The sequence below is a fragment of the Paramisgurnus dabryanus genome, chromosome 3 (assembly GCF_030506205.2).
Source record: "Paramisgurnus dabryanus chromosome 3, PD_genome_1.1, whole genome shotgun sequence".
NCBI lineage: Eukaryota > Metazoa > Chordata > Actinopteri > Cypriniformes > Cobitidae > Paramisgurnus > Paramisgurnus dabryanus.
Genome location: NC_133339.1, coordinates 20,308,452 through 20,329,778, shown reverse-complemented (window position 1 = coordinate 20,329,778; position 21,327 = coordinate 20,308,452). Strand labels below are relative to the sequence as shown.

At 39.1% G+C, this 21,327-nt stretch overlaps 1 protein-coding gene across 2 annotated transcripts in view; it reads left to right on the top strand.

Moving 5' to 3' along the window:
- Positions 1 to 1,451: 1,451 nt before the first annotated feature.
- Positions 1,452 to 21,327, top strand: part of ppp1r9ba (protein phosphatase 1, regulatory subunit 9Ba) — a 49,661-nt gene continuing 29,785 nt past the window's right edge. For both annotated transcript variants that reach the window (XM_065277792.2, XM_065277791.2), the window contains exons 1-2: positions 1,452 to 1,582; positions 2,996 to 4,365. In XM_065277792.2, coding sequence (XP_065133864.2) covers positions 3,040 to 4,365 — 1,326 coding nt within the window. In that variant the 5' untranslated portion in view covers positions 1,452 to 1,582; positions 2,996 to 3,039. The remainder of the gene's footprint in view (positions 1,583 to 2,995; positions 4,366 to 21,327) is intronic.

Here is a 21,327-nt window from a genome sequence, read left to right as displayed (position 1 = left end):
GATTGTTTTTATTTTCAGAATGTTTTTTTCTTTTATCAATGTATATTTTTGTTTGTTTTTGCAAAAGTTGCGTTCATTTAATTTGACACAAATATAATTCCATATTGGCCTAGCATGTCAATAAAGGTAAACAAACAACCGGGCGCGAGGTATTAATGTAGTTGTATAAAGTTGAAAAACCTACAAAAGTCAAATTAGTTAAATAAACAATCAAAACACATTTACCTAGTCATGATACCTAGTCAGCATAATAAGAAAAGAAACCCATTCAAAGGATCTCTGCACATTAGAAAAAGCTCTGTGAGTGTTTTGTGAGTTGAGAGATTGTTATCAGGAAATCTGGGTCACAGTAATGTCAGTATGCCGTGGAAGTGTTACTATGGCAACCACACAGCTGTTAGTATTGGGCTGGAACTACAGTGCTCAGCTGTCAGTCACCTGCTCCAGCTGTGTTGCCACCTTGAATTAACCCTTTTGTTTCTTAATTTAACTGGCTATTTAACTACATGAACATACAGTGTATATGGTGTCTGTGTTTGTTGTAAAAATACTTATTGATTTTGTTAAAAATATTAAAGTTTGAATACGTAATTGCTAAAAAGGTCCTGTGAAATCAAAATTATTTTTTTTGGCTTTGGTATGAATATGTTAACCTTAAGAATATTTATAAAATACTGTAATATAAACATGAAACATTGACATTATTCACATTTAGAAGGAAAGGTGTTTGCCACACGGTGTCGCCAGTCTACAATTTTACAGAAACCGTAATCTCGCTAAAATGGGTCAGTGTGTCTTGTAGGTCTTCGCATTGCAGTGGTTTAATTCATTTAAACCGAGATGCGTGATGATATTTACATTACATGTAACCTATAAAACTCCTTGAACTTTCGAGTCATCAGGATGCCATTTGTCATTGACAAGATAGCCTTGGTCTTTTATTTATGACTCACTGATAATCCTTTAAAAAAATAAATGGCATGTGTTCGCTTTAGATAAAAATGTAAATGTGAACGAGACGAACAAAGATTGAAAAGCCCCTTACAAAAAATGAACCATATAGTTTTAATACGACCATATTTTATCTATGGTATTGTGGTATATTAGTAATGCAAATGGAAAATAATACACAAAAGAACATGGTTACTACACCTTAATTCTAGCTAAACTCATAGTTATCTGAATATTATTTGCATCATGCACCTGAATTGAACACAGACAAAATGAGAAACTAATACATTTTTTTGCCACGTTTCAGGGTTCATTGCCCTCACCATACTTTACTTTAGTAACCATTTTGTTTATTTTATTTTTATTTTATTTTTTTAGTAAAACTAGGGTTCATTTTCGTAGGGGTACCATGTGGCCATGTTAAAATGGTAAAACTGCGATGCTGCTTTTTGCTATTGGTGAGGAGAGAGAGAGAGCGAGAGAGAGAGAGAGAGAGAGAGAGAGCAGTCGCGTCACACGCTTGTGGGGGGAAATCAAGAGGGCGAAACGGCTCGTGGACACAATGGATTTGCGAACAGAAGGATTTTCCGTTGAATAAAGCACATTGTCTTCGATGAACACGAGAAACCAGGTAACATATAGTCGTCAGGTTAAAGCGGCACGTTATTTGCGCGCTTTGTCGCGTTTTCCACCATTTCTTTGATTTTAGCGGAGAACAGTTATGTGGACGGATGAGGATGCAGGAAGTCGAGGCATCATTGCAGAAAGCGGGGCCCGAGCTCTCCGCAGGGTCCTAATGTCATGTTTTGACAGGCTGTAGCTTCAATATGTTGACACTACTTAAACGCAGTTATCTGCAACAAAATATATATATTTATCTTTTAAAGATTTCGTTTTGAAACATGAGTTTGGTATTTCTTACGCGTAAGGATTATCCTTATACAAACATAAATGATAAGGGACAGCCGTTGTTGTAGAGCCCGATAAGATAAGTCATCTGCTGGCATCAGCAACGGTATGGGATGACAAAGCCTGTTTGTGTATGCTAGTATGTATGGTATTTCCCAAGGATTCATGAAACGTTGTAGACAAATATCAAACGATTGTCTTACGTTTACATTTGTTTACTGTGTTTATGCTTTCGTTCATACTCTGACTTCCTGTATGTGACAGAAAGATTCCTACAGAGATCATACTGTAAGTTACCGTTACAAACAATATCTGATACGTGCATAATGAACACATGTAATAAACAGTCAAAATAAATTCATATCCCTCGTTTAAAGGCTTTTTCTTTGGTTTAAAAGTAGAAAGTATTGTTTTTGTTTCAAGCGATGCTTTAGGCGGTCTTCGAAATTTGTCTTTACGGAAGCGTTTTCATCAACGCGTTATAGCCTTGTTTTATCGTATTGTCTGGAAAATGTATCAATAATTATTAAATAGTGACCAAAAAGTGTACAATTTAATAGTGGTAATATTAAAAGTAAGCGTATATCATGCTACACCATTATTTTTAATGCAATTATTACTACTTTTTTAAAAGTAATAGAGATACAAATGAGAATGAACCTTGCTGGCTTTTTGACCCTGGGGCATCTGGCGAAGCTGTCAATGAATGAACCCCGTTTGGGGTTAGTAAAACCCATTTAGCTGCATACAAAAATTATCATTGTACTACAAACAAAGATCAGGTCAAGTATAATTAATTTTATATTTTATAAGCAGGTTATTAATAAATGGATTTCTTTAATTGTAAGACAAAAAGCTTTTGTTGTTAAACTCTTTGAAATGCATCTGTCAACATCATGAGTTGCATGTGGTAACTGTGGTTAAATGTATGTTTTACATTTAAATGTGTACCGTAAGTGTACAAAATACTTCATATGTGCAAGTTGCAACACTGTATACAGGCCTGACTATAGTAAACTTAAAGGGGGTTTCATGCTTATAATTATACATTATTTATTTTTGTGTCTCATATTTGTTTCTCTCCCCTTTCTCTCATTTGCATCTGATAATGTGGATTGATCCTTCTTGTGGTAAGGAGAAGCAGAGGGCTATGCCATCTTTACTGCTGTTTGATTAACCATGATGAAGACTGAACCCCCATCTGCAGCCAGTGGCAGCACCACCACCACCCTCGTAGCACGAAGCGCCTCTCCGCACAGGAACGCCTATGAGGCTGGAATTCAAGCTCTCAAGCCTGTGAAAGATCCTAGCACTGCGAACGGAGAGGATGGGAAACCTCGGCTGCAGGGTCGGGGCCGCAGGTACGGCTCCAATGTGCACCGCATCAAGAACATGTTTATGCAGATGGTTTCTCCCGGGGAAGAAGAGGATCCGTCAAAAACCATCCGATTGTCTCTGCCCAGAGCGAGCAGTCTGAACGAAAACGTGGATCATAGCGCTCTGCTCAAACTCGGTGGGACTGTGTCAGAGCGGGTGAGCCGCTTTGATGGAAAGACTGATGGCAGCGGTTCCCGCGGGCCAGGCTCCGGTTACTCCAAGCTGCAGGAAACACGGAAGATATTCGAACAACGTCACTTACAGGAGAAACAGGCTGCAACGAATCGTATTCTGTTGAAGAAAGAGCGGGCGTCTGGATTTCAGGAAAGCCGCCTGGATGTATTGGTTCGATTCAATGGCAGCACCGAGTCCCTGGACAGGCTGGACTCAGGGGAATGTCCCGGAGATGCTGTGTCCCCTACGGTCAGCCAGCTGAGTGCTGTGTTTGAAAAAGCAGACCAGCGCAACAACCTTCATCGACCATCCTCAACCTCTCCACAGCCTTTTAACAGTGTGAACCCTACTGCAGACAAAGTAGAAGAAAACAACTCCAAAATCATCACCAGAAAGGTGCGAGCCTTCTCTTCAACAGATGATCAAGAGGAGGGAGCTCAAATTAAAGACCATGATGGTGCCCCTGGGAGTCTGAAGACCAGGGCATGCGTTCAACTTGATGGACCCAACTGTAAAGCATCTGAAGATCCAGTGTCTGGTACAGATCTAGATAAGATCCAGGATCCATCACGCACAGTAAAAGAGTCCAAACCTGCAGAGCATGCAGATGCAGGGAGCAGACTGGTACAGGCGGATGTCCACGCTTCGCTGGAAAACGGAGAGGCCACCAGCAGCTCCGAACAAAGAGAGGAAATCGGAAAGGCAGCTGGAGAGGCCTGTACCGAGGAGGAATCACACAGAGAGGATATCTCAGAAGCAGACTTGGTGGACATTAGCGCATATAGCGGTATCGGAGAGGACTCCGGTGGTAGCCAGCTGGACGACGATGAGGAGCCAGAGGATGATGATGCTGTTTATGAGCCAGAATCCAGCTGTTCAGAAATCCCTGGGCTGCCGTCTGAAGATGAACCGCCTCCTAGCAGGAAGATTCGTTTTAGCGTGAACCCTATCAAGGTGAGTGCTTTAATGTGCAAGAGCACAAATCTGTTATAAACTAAACACATTAGGATGACATCACAGTGTAAAATAATATATTGTGGCAGGCTGTAGCTATCATTTTTTAATTAGAGTGTGGGTTAACAAAGCCTAAATGGTTACTGGAGTAACAACTTATGCAAAATTCAAGAGCATGTCTTTTCTTAGCAATATTAGATTGCATCCGTTTGGGGATTTCCATGTAAGTGTTAATGACTTGATGCTGTAGTACAGATCTTTTTTCCTAGAATGTGCAGTCACAGTTTGTCTAAACCTCTATATAAGAACGACTTCACTGACTGCGGTCATTTTAAGGCACCATCAGCACTTTGATACACTGCTCTTCAACCTTTGATGGCCCACTTGAGCAGGTTGAAAAGCTCAGCGTCCGTTTTCAGATTGCGCCTGCAAGCCGCATTTTGTTCAGGTGGTTTACATTGTCTTATTTGATATATTATGTTTTAAGACAATGGCGGTCCGGAACTGGTCATGTTTTTATTTGTATTTATTTATTAATTTCACGAGTTCGCATTAACATGTAATCGATAAGTATAATAAGATGAGCATATTTGGCGTGCTGTCCGAGGAGAGGGCTCCGAGCTCGGATTTTAGCCCGAACCCAGAGTACTCCCCCCTCTTTAACTGGGATAAATGCAACTAGGTGATAGTGAGGAGATGGGGTGGAGGAGGGATGCTGTGAAACTGTCACGGGACATACGAGAGGGACTGCTATTTATAGGTACCTCTTCCCGCTGATTGGATGGATCACATGACCATGCTCCTCCCGAACTTAAACTTCATTAAATGGTCTTGTGATCTTAAAGTCCCTGTAAAGTCAATCTTGACAATTGTTTCAAAACACATTATTAATGTAAAAAAAAATAGCTGAAACATGCAACAAAGACTGTAAACTATATTGCACTGAATTGAAAAGTTAGATTGTTAAGGAGTTTTTCACCATTTCTGAGTTCAGGATTTTTAGCCGGGCCTAAAACGGTAGCCTGGTAATACCATCCTCTGCTATTTTGCTTTGCTTCAAAGACAGAGTCTGGCTGGGCATAATTTACAATCGTTTTCCTTCTCATGGGAGGGGCTTGTCTGAAGTTTAAAATCATTGGTCTAAACGTAAGCCAATCACATAACGATAGTAGGGAGTAGGGCAACAACATAATGTCCATAAAAAAATGTTTTACAAACACTCTTCTTGTTCGGGCTTAAGTTGGCAAGTGCCGGTTCTCCACGACAGAGCAAATAGCTTTCTGTACCTCCATGTCCACTACAAACTACAACCGTACATTCGGCGCTTAGCGTCTACGTCACGGCTCTCAGCCCGCCCTCTGTTCGTTGATTGGACGGCTGTCTCGATGCCGGAGGAAAACGGTTAGAATGGGAGATATCTCAGACACATACACCGTGGTCTTAACCAATCAGATAGTGAAGGGCAGACACCTCCCCTCCCTCATTATGGGCGTTTCACACGGTACGCGGCCAAACGGGGGCGAATACAGAGGTGAAGCGGAGTTGGTCCACACACCTTGCCTCTGCACCCCAAAAAACTGTCCCTTGTTAGGACACAGCTCATCACGGCAGGCGCAGTTGAAGATTTCATCAAATATGAAAACATATTTGCACTAAATGCTACACAAAACGTTTCCACTATACACGAGAAAGCTGTAGCCATGCAGTAATTTTATATATATAAAATATATATATGAAAGTTGGGAACAAAGCAATGTTATAAAAGTATTTTTAGGAAATAGATTTTAGAACAAACATAAAAGCAATAGGCTATTAGGGAAACAAGAATCACAGCATGAAAATATAAATGTTCATTTATATTCTGTACATTTAACCACCATGGGTTAAATGCAATGCAGTCAAAAATGTAGGTGTACCTAACTTTTGTGCTGTTGCACCTAAGAAAAAAGTTAGGTGCCCCAGTGCAACCCATGCAAAAAGTTAGTGTAGAGCCCTGCGCCCACTGAGTTGCCAAGTTCGAGTTGCTAGGTGGACAATACTTAAGCATTTTACTGTCTACTTAAAAGTTTTTTTTTCAAGTATTTGTATTTAATAAGTGTTTTTCTTTGGAAAACATACATTCCAAAGCATATTATCATAAGTTTTCTCTATTACATTTCATAAATACAAGTTTTACATTTAATATTGTAGTACATTTACATACTTTTACTCAAGTAAAAGTACACAATTTTAATGTAATAAGGTATTAAATACATTTAAATATGCAATATAAAAGAATAAATAGTATAATTCTATGCTTTAGAATGTAGTGAAGTAACATTTATTCCAAGACAAACACCCTAATAAACCATGAGTGGGTGTGGTTTCAGAGCCAACGGCGGACACGCCCCCAGCGTTTGAGAGCTTATTTAATTTACTTGTCATTTTTTACATCATTCAAATTTGGTTGGGTGGTTAATAAAACTTTTTTTTTATATCTGACTTTACAGGGACTTTAAACCGTTGACACAGCATACCAGAGCTACCTCTATATATTTAACAATAGCTTCGACATGGTCTCCATCTCATGGCTCAGATCCCTTATTTCACATCCATTAAATATATGAGGGGGTATCGAGTCTTGCTCCAGAGTTCATTCAGGAGCAAACATGTCCCAAAGTTCTGCATTAGGCATGTTTTGCTTTGAAAATGTTGTCTTTTATAATAGAAACAGATTGGTAAAGCTAAACAAACCCCCTGGTATTAAATCTCCAGAAGTCAGTAAGATTACACGGTGTGCACATTAGATACAGCATGAATTACAGTAGATCTAGTATCTCCCTAACATGAATCAAACACCTTCTGAGCACAACACCTTGCACATTATTGTTTAAACTTGTAATGTTTCTTCTATCTTCAACCTTTTCAATGCAAACATAGTGGTTGCTCTCTGCAGTGTTTGTTTACATCTTGTTATTCATAATGGACATAATTTGTATCATTCATTTCATAATTGATCTCATTCCCACATTTCTCTGTCTCGTCCTCTATTCTCCATCTCCTTTGTCACCTCATGAAAATTTCACTATTCCAAAAAATCCTTTTGGTGCTGCTTTTTGTTTATTGGTGACGTGTTCCTGACAGAGATTTATCCTCAAACAGCATACAGTTGGCAAGGGTGTGTATTAAAGGTCACTCGTGTATGTATTTATATTGTTTGTGTGTGGGAAAGAGACACAAAGAAATCTTTCTGGAACCATCTGTGTCTAACGTCCCCTGTTGTTCACATGTTAATGTTGTCGCATGTTCGCTAGCATGAATATTCAGTATTCATTAAACCGCCTGTACTTTTGTTGATAATTTGCATTTATATTATTAGTTTATAGACTAGCCTTGTAACTAAGTGGTTTGTGAGTCCAGACAGGCATGTACAGACTCTCTTATCCTCTCACAGACAGGAAGAACTAAAGCAATTTCAGTAGCAAAACATGATGAACTTAGGGTTGTTGTGAAAGTTGCCTTTCAGTACTGATCTCGGACCAGCTCTGCAACTCATCTCGGAAGCAAGAAGCTATGGATTTAGGTGCTATTAGATCTCAAAAATAGCATAGAAAGTACATGTTTTAGTCAGATTTGTAGGAACTACACTAAAATGGTAGGAAATTATATTGAAGTTTACTCTTTAAGTAAAACTACAGTATACTTTCCTGCTCTTTTTAAACAGGCCACTTTTTAAATGTGAATTGTAGTGGCACCCAATGAAATTGCTAAAATGATGTTGCGTTTCAAACTAAAAATTTCCTGAACACTACTACTTTGAACTGCATTTAACTTTTGAAGCCCTGCGGAGCCAAAATATTGTACTGTAAAGTTAATACAACTTTTGCAAGTCAATTCAGTCTGCTGTTTTAATTTTTGGCTTGTGAAAAGTTTCAAAGGGCACCTATCATCCGATTCACGATTTAACTTTGGTGTGTAAGTGTGTATTAGTACGTTAACAATATTGACAAACCCCAAAGTAAATGATGATGCGAGTTATCATCTCCAACGTAAATCTCTTTTCTTGGACTACATCAAACACACGGATTGTAGGCAACAGTTTACTTCCTGGGATTGGTGATGTAGACAAGACCAGCAACATCATAATTCCTCACAGCCTGTAAGTTAACTCCTATTAGCATTGCACTGTGAGCGAATCTTTCAAACATGATAAAGAGCGTCACATTTCCGGCTGACGTCAGAGAGATTCAGGCAAATCACAAGGGACAGGTTAGCTGGCCAATCAGGGACACAGCGCTTATCAGATCGATGACCTTTGTACAAAATCAGTGTGTTTCAGGACGGCAGGGATATCTGGAGCTACCAAAATGTATGGCATGTGGAAAATAATGTGTTTTTTAACCATAAACTAGGTGAACACATTGTATTATACCAAATACACAAAATAATGTTGATTTGCAATTAAATGGGTGACCTTTAAAGGAACATAAAAATATATGTTGATTTGACAAAAATGCTGCATATTTTTTACGGTATAAAGTTAATTTATGAATCACATAAGGATACGAGAAAACACTATTTAACTTTAAAAGATGAACTATTATAATGTTTTCATTTTTATATTTAAAAATGTATGTGCCCTTCATCAATCCGTACACTGCAGATTTTAAAGAAAATGTTGTGTTATGTCTGTGTTGATGTTTAACTACAGAAATAAATTGTACATGGACACTTTTGACTCTCTCAGCTGACATATGTAGCAGGCTAGCTCACAACAGATTGCCTCCAAAAATAGTTGCGTTCTCCTCACTTTCACATAATCCACTAAGAAAGTCTCGCTCCCTGCACTACAGGTGGTGATAGAGCTTTTGAAGGATTAAGGTATACTGTAGCCCTGATTATAGCCAATATCACAGGAACTAAAGCTGCTGTATGCTGTAGTTTTGGGGTTCTTTATCGCATTGTTGAATAAGGGCTATTACCGTGCTTAAACAGGAAACTGAAAGGAAAGGGAAATGCTGTCTTAAAGGGCCAGTGTGGGTTTTTTAAATGGGATATTAAAACCCATGCATGCCTCTGGTTGTATATATGTAATGAAATGCCATATATATATATATATATATATATATATATATAGATATGAATACGTGAATTAGTCTCCACTTCCACTGTTTCACACCACCTCGGCCCATATATATATATATATATATATATATATATATATATATATATATATATATATATATATGTATGTATGTATGTATGTATGTATGTAAAAAAGGTGCTACATTAGGCAGTTTTAGACACATAGCTGCTAAGTTCGGTTTCACACAATGCATAGGTGAACTGTGCATTTGCAGCACTAATCTCTAAGTGCTGATGTTAACAGGTTACACAGTAGCAGAGGCAAGGCAGCAGTGCTGTGATCGTTTCAGCGATAGGCTATGCAGCATCCAAACATGATATCTATAGCACTATTCGGAAAGAGGATTAGTTTTACGGGGCTAGATGGAGTAATGCAACTTTACCACAGGGTGTATGTAATAATCCAATTCGCACAGGATTAGAAATCTCAGTAAAACTTTTAGTAGTGGAAGGGGTAACTCGATTATGCAGCGCTGTTACCTCCCTCGTCATCACGTGCACATTACATTGCTTCCTTTTTATATAATGTCATCAAAAAATCCAAAATTATATGTGGTGTCTGATTCTTTTTTGGTTTGACTTATAACACACACACACATGTACATTATACAATAGTAATAAAAATAATTATAATAGATTATATAATATAATTAAAGTTTTAGGTATAAACAAAGATCTGTAGAAAAAAAATTCATTCAATTAATACATTCTGAATGGATTCTGTTGTTAATAGGCATTTACCTAATGCAAACAAAAGTAACGTGCCACTGAGAAGTGCTTTTGACCGTATTTTTTTTTTTTTTTTTTTTAAGTGTCGTCGTACAAAAAACTTGAGGTTTACCACTGACTTGTTCCACCCCCTAGAACGCAAGTCAATGCTTTTTCAAGTGCTTCTATATTTGAAAATATGCGCAAAATCACAGGAAATGAAGAAATATGTGTATATTTACAGCTGGTCTATTCGCACTGAATTAGTATTACGAAGTAATTTCTCCGGACCTTTTTACAAAAGGTAAAAGCATTCGGACGGGACTAAAATCACTGAGAAGCTCTGATAAAAATTGCTTTACCCCACCTCTCTATGTAAAACCAATCCAATCCGAATATAACTATACTCAAACTAGTATAGATTACATGTTTGTGACGATAGACAACAATGCGATTTTAAACCACAGAAATGAGACTCTATCTAATTTTATGGAGAAAATACTCAGCAATGGGCAAATGATGTCTTAAAACATATTAAAAACACCACAAAGACAATAAAAACCTGTTTTTCCCCACAGTGAGACTTTAAATATTTTAAAATATTGAGATATCAGTTTTATTAACAATATTGCTCATACACCTCAAGCAATGTGTGTCCCTTTCGGTGGTTTCCTAAGACTTACCAAATTGAACATTTAAACTGAATAAGCCAGTTTATTCCCTGTTTATGCTATTTATCTGTCTAGTTTTTTTTTTTTTTGCATTATCATCCCAGTTTTCAGCCCTGGAGGATGGCAGGGTTGCCAAACTAGCCTGTTTATTTGCTAGAACTGTAACCTTCTAGCTGCTAAATAAAACTTTGATATATTGCATAGATGCATATCAGGATAACAAGACAGACAGCTTGATAAAATAGCAATTATGCACTGATAAGCAGAGGGAGGATTGTTTTAATACTGTAGAAGGCATGTGCCTGGCTTTTGGTGATTGATGATTATTGATTGATGTATGGCCTAATTTTGTTAAACAGTTCATACTGCCCATTCTCTCATCATGTGGCTGACTGAAGATCGTCTACGCAGGGCGTACTCTGAGTCTGAATGTGCACAATTGCCTGACAATTTAGATCTTTTTCACATTTGACTGTATGCTTTATTATTACTTGTTTCAGAGAGCAAAGCATATGGCAAAAGCTTATTTGTATTTTGGCAGACTGATGAGAATGACTTTTTAAGGAGCTTCTCAATTTTGCAGTAGAAGCTGTATTGGTCGCTCATATCTTTGTTTTTTCTTCCTTCATGGCATTTTAATTAGATATATTTAAATCCTGAGAAAAATAACAGAGGCTTGTTTCCCAGCAGGCAAGGTCCGCTGTTATTAAAATTACTTGAATTTCATCAAAAGTATTTAATGCAGTCCATGACATTTATTATGTATCAGTTTTACAAAGCATATTCGATTAGATGCTTTTATCTTAAGTGACTTACAATGCATACAAGGACATACAGTTTATACATTTTATCAGTATGTGTGCATTTCCTGAGCTCAAACCATTATTGGGGTCGTCCAATAAATCTTCAATCGGCCAATAAATATTTCTGTTAATATTTGTTGTTAATTTTTCAGATGTAAAGCCAAAGTTTTGACAGACAGTAAATAACCAATCATTATTCACTTTTTTTAACATGACGTGCTGTTAAAAAAAATGTGTGTCGTTTATTAAAGAGTGACGTTTATTAATCATTGATAAGCATTTGTTTACTATTGTCTTGCATTACGATATATTTGATAGTATAACCATCCTCTCTCATGCCATTATCACTGTTTGCTATGCATCACATGCTGTAATCCATTAGGTGATGTTTATCTGTACATGACACAACTCTGCATCCCGTATCAATTTTTCTATCCCAAAATCCTTTCCTGTTTGGGCAGGCGTGGATTGTTCTGGTATAAAAGATACATTTGTTTATTTTTGGGACAAATAATGGCATGGTTGTATTGCCAAAGCCGTATCGGATCACTCTACAGTTCTGATAATGGGCAGTGCAAAATCTCTATTTCTGGCTCCTATAATGACAGATTAAATTAGGGGTGTGCAGTTCGGTTATTTTGTGTAATTTAGTAAACGGATATGTTCGTAATCAGGCAGCGCTTAGACAGCAGTTTTATTTTTATAGGTCAGAACAATAAGTCACAGTTTTGTGATGTTTCTTTGCTGGGTTGGGTCATTGCCGTCTTTTGTCTTTCTCTAATAGCACCTTTAGCCACTTTAGTTGCTTCCTGTGTGAGAAATGAAAATGCCAGCCGAGACAGCGAACGACTTTTTCCTCTGTATAGGAGAGCCAAACATCAAGCCTTGGCTCGGTCACAGTCGGTCTGCTGTAAAAAGGTTGCCAGGTCACGTTGGAAACGGGCACACTGAAGCGTCTGTTTCTTCATCTCGCTCACAAGTTTTCTCACTTGGCTGTTTTTCTGTGAACACCCGGTCTTTGCCGCTATCCGCTCTGTAGCCTTCTCTTGCTTTAAGTATACCATGAGCACTCACAGTTTTATTGATCTTTTGAGATGAAAGGGTTTAATGTACTGATTAAAACATACTTTGAACTTTCTCCCCAGTCCAAAAAGGTCATTTACTAAAACTAAGGGTTTCAAAGTGCAAGATTTAAATAACGACCCCTTGTTGTCTCTGTGTAAACGACATAACAGCAATCTGTGATAACTGTGCCGTCATGCCCATGTGTTAATTCAGTCTATAGGCATGCGAAAGTAGAACCAAAAGGACAATAGTGGCTCTGTAGCTGTGGTGACCGGTGACTTCTCGTGAGCGCCAGATGTGTAGCTCATATTTTGACATCACGCATGATGCACATGTTCACATGACGTAATGAACACATATTTTGACATGACGAGCACAACACTCCGAACACATATTTTGAATTCACCATAGATATACCTAATAAAGGCTAGATGTCTCATCCACGCTGCTGGCCAATGGTGCTCGATGTCTGCACCTGGCGGCCATCTTGTCACAGTCAACTCGCTCACTACTAACATTGTTTTAATGGTGCATGTACTTTTTAAATAACCATAACTTGGTCAATTTTCTACCGATTTTCAAACTGTTTGGTTTGTTATAAACATCAGAGATGTACTTATGGCACTGCATACTTATGAATAATGTTCATGAAACATGTTCGTACAGATCACTTACCTTACATCAGTTGGCACAGAGCCCGCCGGAAAGCTTGCCTATGACAAGATGGCCGACGGTGATGACGTTAGAGACTCCACTGTAAGACATCTAGCCTTTATTATGTATATCAAAGGTATTCGCGCCCCTCGGTAGTGAAGTCACCGTCCGCCACTGCTCTGTAGAAGCATGTGCACAGGCATTGCCATCTATCGGCCTGGCATCTGTAAAGCACCAGTAAACTTTCCAGATCTTTTTGACAGTATTGTCGTGTGTACGTAACTGATTAGAAAAAAACTTTCCTTTTTTTCACTACATGATCGACGTATACACTGTAAACATAGCCTAAGATGTTGAAAGAAATTTTTCTGTTTATCCACATAAGTATAAGTTTGTGGTGTTACAAGCTTCTTTCCATCGACAAATGTGATTAGTTCAGTGTGATCCTATCCATGCCGCATTTTAGCATCTAATGTATAAAGGCCTTGCAAAGATGCTGTTGAACAATGTTGGAGTTTAAAAATAATAATGCACAGGACAGTATATCCCCAAGCTGGTGCATGAGCACTCATTACTGACGGTCATTGCATATGTGACTGGAACATTCTTTTAAGGCACAGAAAAGCACTAAATTGACCAGGGAGAGGGGAGGAAAATGGTCATATTTTGGCACAAAATCATTGCTTACATTATAAGTGGACCTAAGGGGGATAACCTACATAGGAATGTATAAAATGACTTGCATCTCCATCTCCTCATCTTGCACTTTATAGACTATAGACCAAATTTTCTTTCTTTAGTGATGAACTAAATCAGTTTGCAGGGTTCTGCTTCCACATTCATTTAGCTTAGTCTTGAATCTTCTTGTAGTGTTTCTCTAAATGTTTCAGTAATACTGATCAGACTCTGAGCTTCTCATTCTCTGCCACCTTGTTTGTTCTGATAACGGATCCTCCGATGGATTTCCCGGAACGTTGCAGCAAAGGGATCCGCAGTGGAGGCAGGCATACAGCCAGAGTTTCATTTCCAGCTCGGTTTTCTTATTAAACCCATTTGTTGTCCACACATCCTGACAGAACCGCTGCTCTCTGCCTGCCGTCTATACTTAAAGGAAAAATTCCCTCGTCATTTGCTCACCATCATGTAATTTCCAGCCTCCATGACATTTTCTTTCTGAGTCAGTTTTTAAAGAATATCCTGGCCATTAAAAAAAGCTATGTTTAAGGTGCTGTCTTGTCATTTTGAGGCTTGACATCCCCAGTCCCCACTCATTGTCTAAATGTAGAAATAAGTGGTCAGGATATTCATCACATTTTGTGTTCCACAGAATTAAAAAATCATACATGTTTTAAAGATAGGGTGAAGAAATGATGACCAGATATACAGTATTTGTGGGTGAACTGTTCCTTTAAATCTCTCCTGGATGCATTCAATGATCCCAAAATAGATTGGGGAGTTACTGATGCAGAGGCCATTACAATTTGTTGTCAAGTTAATCACAAAAGCTGTAGTCATTTGTCCCGATAGACTGCATTCCGGCACTCTGAATAGCAGCTCTGATGTTGAGAGACTGAAATACAATGTTACATTCATGTGTGCTGGAAAATCTTGGAACAGCTGGTCAGTCTGTTGATCAATGTAGTAAAGGTGATATTCGTGAAAGCCGAGCAGATCGTTGTGGATTACACAGGAAGCCCCTAAAGTGTGTGTTATCATGATTGTTTTTCCTACTTCTGGAATCCAATTTATCGCTCCCAAACAACACCCATAACACACACAGTATAATACAGGCGTTCTGATATTACTTAGGGGGCTTTCACACTGCCAGTTTAGTTCACAGGGCACAGTTTGCATGGAAAAACATGTTATGTGAAGCTGTCATGTGGAGCCGGGAGTGCACCGGGGTACCGAACCTGATGCAGGAAACTAACGTAGAGTAAAGCATCTTAACTCTAATTGGGGTTAAGGGGGCGCTGGGTTAGCTGTCCACTGCTTCGTATGTGTGTTTGTTCTTAATTCGCCGGGATGGTTTAAATGCAGAGGTCACATTTCTGATATGCGTTGCATTCTTGACAAACATGTCACTTTCGCAATTGTTTTAGCCAATGACGACGATCATTATAATGCATTGCACGGATTTCAGATATTATGTCATTACATATCATATCTCCGACCTCAATGTGTTCCAGTCAATCATGCCTCACTTTGCAAGTTTACCACATGATGTCATGATGAGACGCCTAGACAAGTTCATCCTCTTTTGCCAATTAGGACAGAAACAGTTACTGGTTATACTGGTTAACATTCATGTTCAAACATATTACATGCTGTAAATATAGTTTATAGTTTAAATGTGGTTCAAGTTACTCTGTGAATGGCTAGTCGCCATCTTCTCTGTGATGTCAAATAACGCATCTCGCTGAGGTCAGGGTTGATCAATCTGCCCCAAGTTGAGAAGTCGGATACACGACTTGGTTTGCCGTTCCAGATGTTTACTTCTGGCTTTGGGGTTGATAAACTTGGCAACTCACGAATTCCGCATTCCAAAGCACATATGGGCAGTTGTCGCTCTCTCTGCTGTGCATGATAACACCAAAATATTAAAAAACAAAAAATATGCTGAGTCGCGTTGTGTTTTACATTCTTTTGTATGTGTGCATTGGTGATTAATGCAAGTGCACCGGACTAAAGCCTCCAACGCAACTGTTGTTTAGCTCCGATAGCCTACAAATCAGAGCTTCAGCTCTTCCTCTAGTTTGGAGCAGCCAGTCACCAAGAGGTCAGTTACCCACAATCCACATTTTTTCACTTGGTGAGATTAAGCCAACAGGTTGATGCCTACAGGATTAGCAGTGCGTCTTGCATGATTAAAAGACTTGTTACGTAACCTTTGGGGCTGTGTCATGGTTTCAGCAATGAATCATCTAATTTAAGTTTTTGTTATGAGCAAGCCTGAACTCGTTAATTTTAAACTCTGTGATATGTTTTGGAGAGATTTGCTTCGATTTTGCCAGTGGTTGATAAGTAAGATGATAAGAGAGGAGATCCCTGGAGTTTTACATTTTTGACACATTTGATAGTGTCCTGTTCATTGTATTCTGTCTATGCTTTTTTATTTGTACATAAAATTCAATATCATTTCAGTGTTTCCCACAGGATTTTGAGGAGACTGTGGTGGTGATGACGTCACCCGTTTATTAGCATATATGTGACGTCATCATGTTGTGTTTGAGTTTGATCTAGTGTTGGCACCTGAAATATGTTTCACTTCTACTCTTTGATCTGTATCTGTATTATATATCAAATTATATTTATATACTTATATACTGTTTTAAATGGTGAAATAAAAATGTAAATGGGAATCATGAAAATTCTATTTGTGGGGGCCAGTGTTGATTCTGTGGTGGGCCACCACAGATAAATCAATGTATGGGAAACACTGCATTTCTATATAATTTTAAATGAACTTTTCAGGTGAAGTTGGAATGTTTGTCACAACAGTAATGGTTTTCCATGTTGTTACCGTTCATCACACCACCACTAAAACAAAGTAAAAACATTTTTAATTGTCTCAAACTCTTTCACGCATTAACCTGTAATCAACAGGATAATATGATAATAAAGCATACTTGGAGTGCTGTCCGATGGGAGGGCTCCATTTTGGAATATTAGCCTGAACCCAGGGTACTCCCCCTGTTAGGAGTAGATGTACCAGCTGAGAATGAGGTGATGGGGTGGAGGAGGGATGCTGCAAAAACTGTCAACTCTTATGGCGCTTTTCCATTGCATAGTACCACACGGTTTAGTTTAGTTTGGGTCGGGTCAGCTCACCTCACTTTGGCGTGGTAACTTTTCCATCGAGTTTAGTATCACTTCGTAGTGGGAGGGATTATAGGCGTGTCGTTATATTTGCGCTGCCTACTGCTATGACATCATACAAGTGAGAGCGTCATTGTACATTCCCATACATTTATTTATTTCTCAGTCCGCCACAAAATTAAAACTGGCCACCACAAATAGATGTTTGCACATCGCCTTTATCACTACCTCTGTCTCACATGACAGTTTCTGTTAAAACACCCGTGGCGTCAGCCGACGGCACTTCGCTGAGCCTCATTGAAGTTACATTTAAGCATATATAATGCTGACGTACTCGTCGCGAATGTTCTGCCAGAAACTGCAAGTCTGGAAAAAATTATGAAGTCCCTGATTCTCAACCTGTGAATGTTTTTCATCGCTAAAAGGGAGTTTGGGAACTTATCAAATTGAGACCAATCAGTGATCTACAGTGTTTTCGCGTCACGTTTGGTATCAGCTCGGGTCGCTTGGAACCCCAACCAAGTATCGGGTACCACGTACTGCACCTAATGGAAAAGCTCCCAAAAGTAAGCTGACCCAAACTAAACCAAACCGTGGGGTACTATGCAATGGAAAAGCGCCGTTATTGGTTGGATTACATGACCATGCTCCTCCACTTCATTTGATAAATGCCCCAACCTTCTCAAATTGCTTAAATTGTGGCTTTGTCCAGACAAACCGTACACAACATTGTGTACATGGACCATTTGGCTAAATGGATAATTGGTTTTTTGATTGATTAATTGATTGGTTCTCCTTTAATGGATCAATGGGTTGTGAATTGTTTTTTCAGCTTTGCATTGATTTTAAAGCTATCATTTGGTGCTATTTTGGTTCCTGGGGTATGTACATGTACGAGAGATAACTAAAGCGGCAGCGGATCTTATTTAAGTTATGATAAAGCTAACTTATATGGTTGCTATTGTTTATTGGTATTAGCAATTGCTATTGCTATACCTGTGCCTTTTGTAAAGTGCTATGCACAGCTTTATCCTGCGTTGTGTAGTTTTGATCATAATCAACAACTTCCTGTCGTCAAAGTTGACTTCCTGTTTCTTAGCTTTTTGCCTTTATTTTGTAAATGCTTAGTAACTTTAGCTTATTTTATCACAGACTCACAAACATTGTTATTTAGTATTGGTTCTCCAAATGTAGACATTCATAAAAAAAATCGGATGCTTATGCAACTTCTGAAACACAATGTGTCATATGCAAATGAGTCCATCTGCATTAGTTGAATTTTAAACAGGAAGAGAAGTGAAGGATTTCTGTATCTGTCATGTTCTGACTCTTGTTCAGTCCTGATGTGGTCTTACAATGTAATACAACCCCCATCTCTTTTTTTTCTCTCTCTTTTTGTTCTGTCTGTACAGTAGACCACCCTGCAGCTGAATCACGTGTGTGATTTTCAATGGTTTAATTATTTGTCAAACGCAGGTTGCTAAGAATATTTGTTCAACCTTTCAGAATGCCCGGGGCTTTCTTTTGTCGGTATCACTTTGTGTTAATGTGTGTGTGTTTGTGTGTATGTGTCGATAGAGTGTGCATCACTCTGCATCTCCATAGCAACCAGGCGAGGGGTGTCAAAACAGGGCCCACAGAGGGTGATTTTCACAGCCGCTCACAGAGAGCGACGTAAGCAAAGATGCTCAAAGAGAAGAGAGAAATAAACCGGTGGAGCACGATAGCCCACACACACGTTGCTTTTTTATCGATGTTACTCAGATTGTTTAACGTTTACTATGTCTACTTTTTTGTAGTTGTTGCAATGGGAGCGAATTAAAGGCCTGGCCTGATGAACCCCATTTTAGGGTTTGGGTAAGTGATGATGTGCTCTCTGTGTTTAAACACATCTTGGTTTTGGACCAGGGATGCGGCATGCAGAGAAATGAAGTGTACGTGTACGCTGGTTTGTGAGGAAGGGGGAGCTGCATGCTTGTTAGGCTAACACTGCACCGTCCCCTGCATACCAGCGAGAATAGAGACATTTGAGCCAACCACGCAGTCGCAGTAGTATGCCTGCGTATGGGTGTCAGTATACATCTAGCAAAGCATCTGGCTGATACAAGCTGATATATGTTTGAAGTGTGTCAACAATTTTACATTAATGCATTTGGTAGAAGCTTTTATCCAAAGTGACTTACGGTGCAGTCAAGGTATACATTTTTTAGCAGTATATGTATTTATGGGATTCAAACCTATGACCTTTGCACTGTTAATGCAATAATCTACCAGCTGAATTACAGAAACACTTTGACATGTTCATATGGCATATCATTGAAGAAATAGGTAAAAGATGTTTTTTATTTTTTGTTAGGGTACTTTCACATCTGTAGTTCGGTTCTTTTGGTCCGGACCAAAGGCAAAAAATTATACACTGTAGCCATTTTAGAAGTTTTGGTTCCTTTTCACACCACACTGATGCTCTGGTCCAAACCAGTTGAAACGAACCAAAATGCAGTCATGTAATGAAATCCATATCACCTGTTGGCATGTTTTTGAAAATTTTTCCTAAACTGCTTTTCAATTGGTCAGAATCAACGTGCGGGAAATTTCAACGTAACCCCGGAAGTAAACAAAAAAAAAGAGGAAAATACAACAGGCATTGCACCACTGTTTATATAGTATGCAGAGACGACTGCACGTTCTGATTGTACTCGTGATCGTTATATACTGCATAGTTTGAATAGACGGTTTTATCGGACGCACGTGAGGTGACGCGATCACACATCTGGTCCGAACTTTACTTCGGGTTTCTGTTTGTTTAATAGTCTGACTAGTGGCTAAACTGAACTCTTGAACAAATACCTTGTCGAAAATAACAAATGTTTTGGTTTCCTAGGTAATCTATGTGTTGTTGTTTTTTTGCTTGTTATATAAATAAACTGCTTTTGTTGTTATTTATTCTTAGTGGAGTTTACAGGAAGTTACGGGTTGACCACAGAAGAGGCTAGTTTATGTTGTTACTGCTGAAATCGTCGATACACCATTTTAGGAAAACTATTCATTTCGACAATGAAGTGTGGATGCGGCTTAAAAAGAATGTTTTTATGCACTGTAAACGGCGAAGTTTGTCCCCAAGCTGCCATCAGGCTTTTGTTGCTTGTGCGATCCGTATACAAACACTTCCTCATTCCACAGCGCAGCTGACTACGGCAGCTAGATTAGTTCAAAAATGTGCAGCACTTTTTTGCGTTGAGGTTGGATTGCGTTCTCACCGCTCCAGAGTTCGTTTTGAAAGCGTACCTCTTCAAGGAGGTCTCCGTCCACTTGTTTGGTTCACTTTTGGTGCACACTCAAGTTTGATTGCTGTGTTCTGACCTGCCCAAATTAAACGCACCAAGTGAGCTATCCAACTCTGGTATGATTCAACCGGACTTAATAAGGCAGGTGAGAAAGCACCCTTAGGGGTTGTGCACACCAAAAATTTTAAACGCATCTGAAAACGCCCAGAGGACATCGATTGCCAGCTGTTTTTTCAGCTGAGCGCCGGCTTTTTTCAGCCGAGCACTTTGGTAGCTGTGATACTTGAGCCGTGAGCCAGTTGGTTGTTGTGATACTTGTCTGGCTCCTCCACTGTGATTGGACGGCCGTGTGAGAACTGACATTGACGAGCAGAGCTTTTCACCCAATGTTGAATCTCTTTCAACTCTCGACGTTCAGCGAGTGCCGGTTTTCAGTGCAAAAAAAAAACTGGCTTATTTGAAAAACACAGAGCTTCCATTATAAACAATTGAAAACATGTGCGGCCGCGGGCATAAAAGCATTGGTGTGCAAGCCCCCTTAGGGGTGATTCACACATTGCATTTTTTGCTCACTCAAATTCATTATTCCAAATGTAGGCGCGCATAATGGAAGCGACGCTGTGCAGGCACAATTTTTTTTCCAGGCATGTTCGCACCGCATCGAGTTAAAAACATTTTAACTTTTCAGTATGCCACAAGCCCACCACAAGTCATGTAACAAAAACTTACGCACCAAACGTTTTCCACGTGATTTAGGTGAGACATGTGAACGGCCACTTAAATATCCACTATGTAGGTTTTTAACGGCAACTAGTGGTGAGATTGTGAATTGCA